Source organism: Pundamilia nyererei, unplaced genomic scaffold (genome assembly GCF_000239375.1).
Source record: "Pundamilia nyererei isolate P.nyererei 1_Seehausen unplaced genomic scaffold, PunNye1.0 scaffold00485, whole genome shotgun sequence".
Taxonomy (NCBI): domain Eukaryota; kingdom Metazoa; phylum Chordata; class Actinopteri; order Cichliformes; family Cichlidae; genus Pundamilia; species Pundamilia nyererei.
The window spans coordinates 112,966-114,702 of record NW_005187886.1 but is presented as its reverse complement, the minus strand read 5'-3'; the positions used below and the strand labels follow the sequence as shown (position 1 = coordinate 114,702).

General features: G+C 38.6%; 1 protein-coding gene across 1 annotated transcript in view; it reads left to right on the top strand.

Annotated features, from left to right (window-relative positions):
- pdzph1 (PDZ and pleckstrin homology domains 1) overlaps positions 1–1,737 on the top strand; it is a 17,106-nt gene that overhangs the window by 11,375 nt on the left and 3,994 nt on the right. Inside the window, exons 7-11 of the mRNA XM_005753955.1 lie at positions 44–154; positions 267–445; positions 530–687; positions 883–925; positions 1,092–1,278. Coding sequence (XP_005754012.1) covers positions 44–154; positions 267–445; positions 530–687; positions 883–925; positions 1,092–1,278 — 678 coding nt within the window. The remainder of the gene's footprint in view (positions 1–43; positions 155–266; positions 446–529; positions 688–882; positions 926–1,091; positions 1,279–1,737) is intronic.

Here is a 1,737-nt window from a genome sequence, read left to right as displayed (position 1 = left end):
TGTTGTTTCCTGTTAGTTTAACATTTATTTATTTCTGTTTCAGATGGAGCTGCAGAGGAAGCTGGGTTGATGGTAGGAGACTATGTCCTAGCTGTCAATGGTATTGATGTCACCAGCATTCCTCATTCTGAAGCTGCTGATTTAGCCAGACAAGGTGTGTTGTGCTATAAACAATAAAGCACATTTGTGGAATGGATTCATAAAGAACCAATATGGAGGCCAGAAGGCTAAATTAGATGGTAACTGTGATATTGTTGATATTATAGGTCCAGATGTTCTGACATTGACTGTTGGTTCAGACATTGCTCGTGGTCCTAACGCACCGAGACCAGCCTGTCGTGGTTACCTTCATAAGCGTACTCAGTCTGGTCTGATTAAAGGATGGAGAAAGAGGTGGTTTGTACTGACGCATGACTGCTGCCTTTACTACTACAGACACAAACGGGTAAGCATGATACAGGTCATCAAAATCAAACAGTCCACAAAGAAATTTTTGTGTACTTTTGGCGCTACTTCATGGTCATTACAGGATGAAGGCAAAAGGCAGGCACTTTCAGCAATAAAGATGGAAGGGGCTGAGGTGGGACCAGACACTTCACTTGGAAAACCATTTGTGTTTAAGTGTCATCCTCAGTCTGGTTTTCGAGTTTACTTCTTCTGCGCCACTTCCAACCAGGAAATGAAAAGGTAGAATGACAGATATAACTTTCCAAACCAAACATATTTAAAATATTTTTACGTACCATTTTCTTTTTCTGTATTCTGAATTCTAATTGCGGTTCTTTAAACTGCAGTCTATATTCTTTATTTCTTCAAAAAGCGAAAGAGAGAAATTGAAATAAAAACCATGTTTAAAATCTTATTTGTCTTGTTGGATTCCAGATGGCTGGAAGCAATGGAGAAATCTACCCATACCATTACACAAGTAAGTTCTATATTTTCATAAATCAAAGAGGGCTTGTTACAGAAAATGTTCATTTAATTGCATATAACATTTACCTCAGATTGGAGTAAATAGGTCATGTTGTTGATTGTGGTGGCTTACTACCAGTTTAAGCTTAAACTGATCTCAAATAACTCTTATGTTTTAGAACCATGTTTGGGTGGATGTCACTAAACACAACTCTAATCTGCCCCCGCTGGCTGTAAAAAATCCAGACTGTCTTGGATTGCTTCATAAAATGGATAAAAGCAAGGATTCCTGGGTACAGCACTACTGCATTCTGAAGGATGGGTGCCTCTACTTGTACAGTGGCATCCGTGCAACTCACGCACAAGGTACAGCTCTACATCATGTTTTAAACACTGACATGGAACATAGCAGTGGCAGTTCCAGAATTATAGGAAGGGAAAAATATTTCTGAGAAAAATAATGACAGAACTGGTGTTTTATTGATTTTTTTTTTTCCTAGCATTTGGCAGGTGGTACTGTGATGTCTGTCTTTGGTGACAGGGGTTGCTGCAGCACCCGCAGCACCCCTGCTTCCCACAGCCTTTGACAGTTCTGTTAAAATGTTTAATGTTGATGAAAAAAGGCTGCAAAAAAATTGACTGTAATTATAAAAACTATTTGATGTCATATAAATGTCACAAGCAGAAAATGCCAGAAAGTACCAGTGCTGGGCTCTCAACAACAAAACTGAAGTTTGCAATAAGATGTTAACAATCAGTAAAAATTAAGGGTGTACTATCAACTATATCATTTTCAAAGTCAAGATTCCAGAGTTTAAGCTGGTC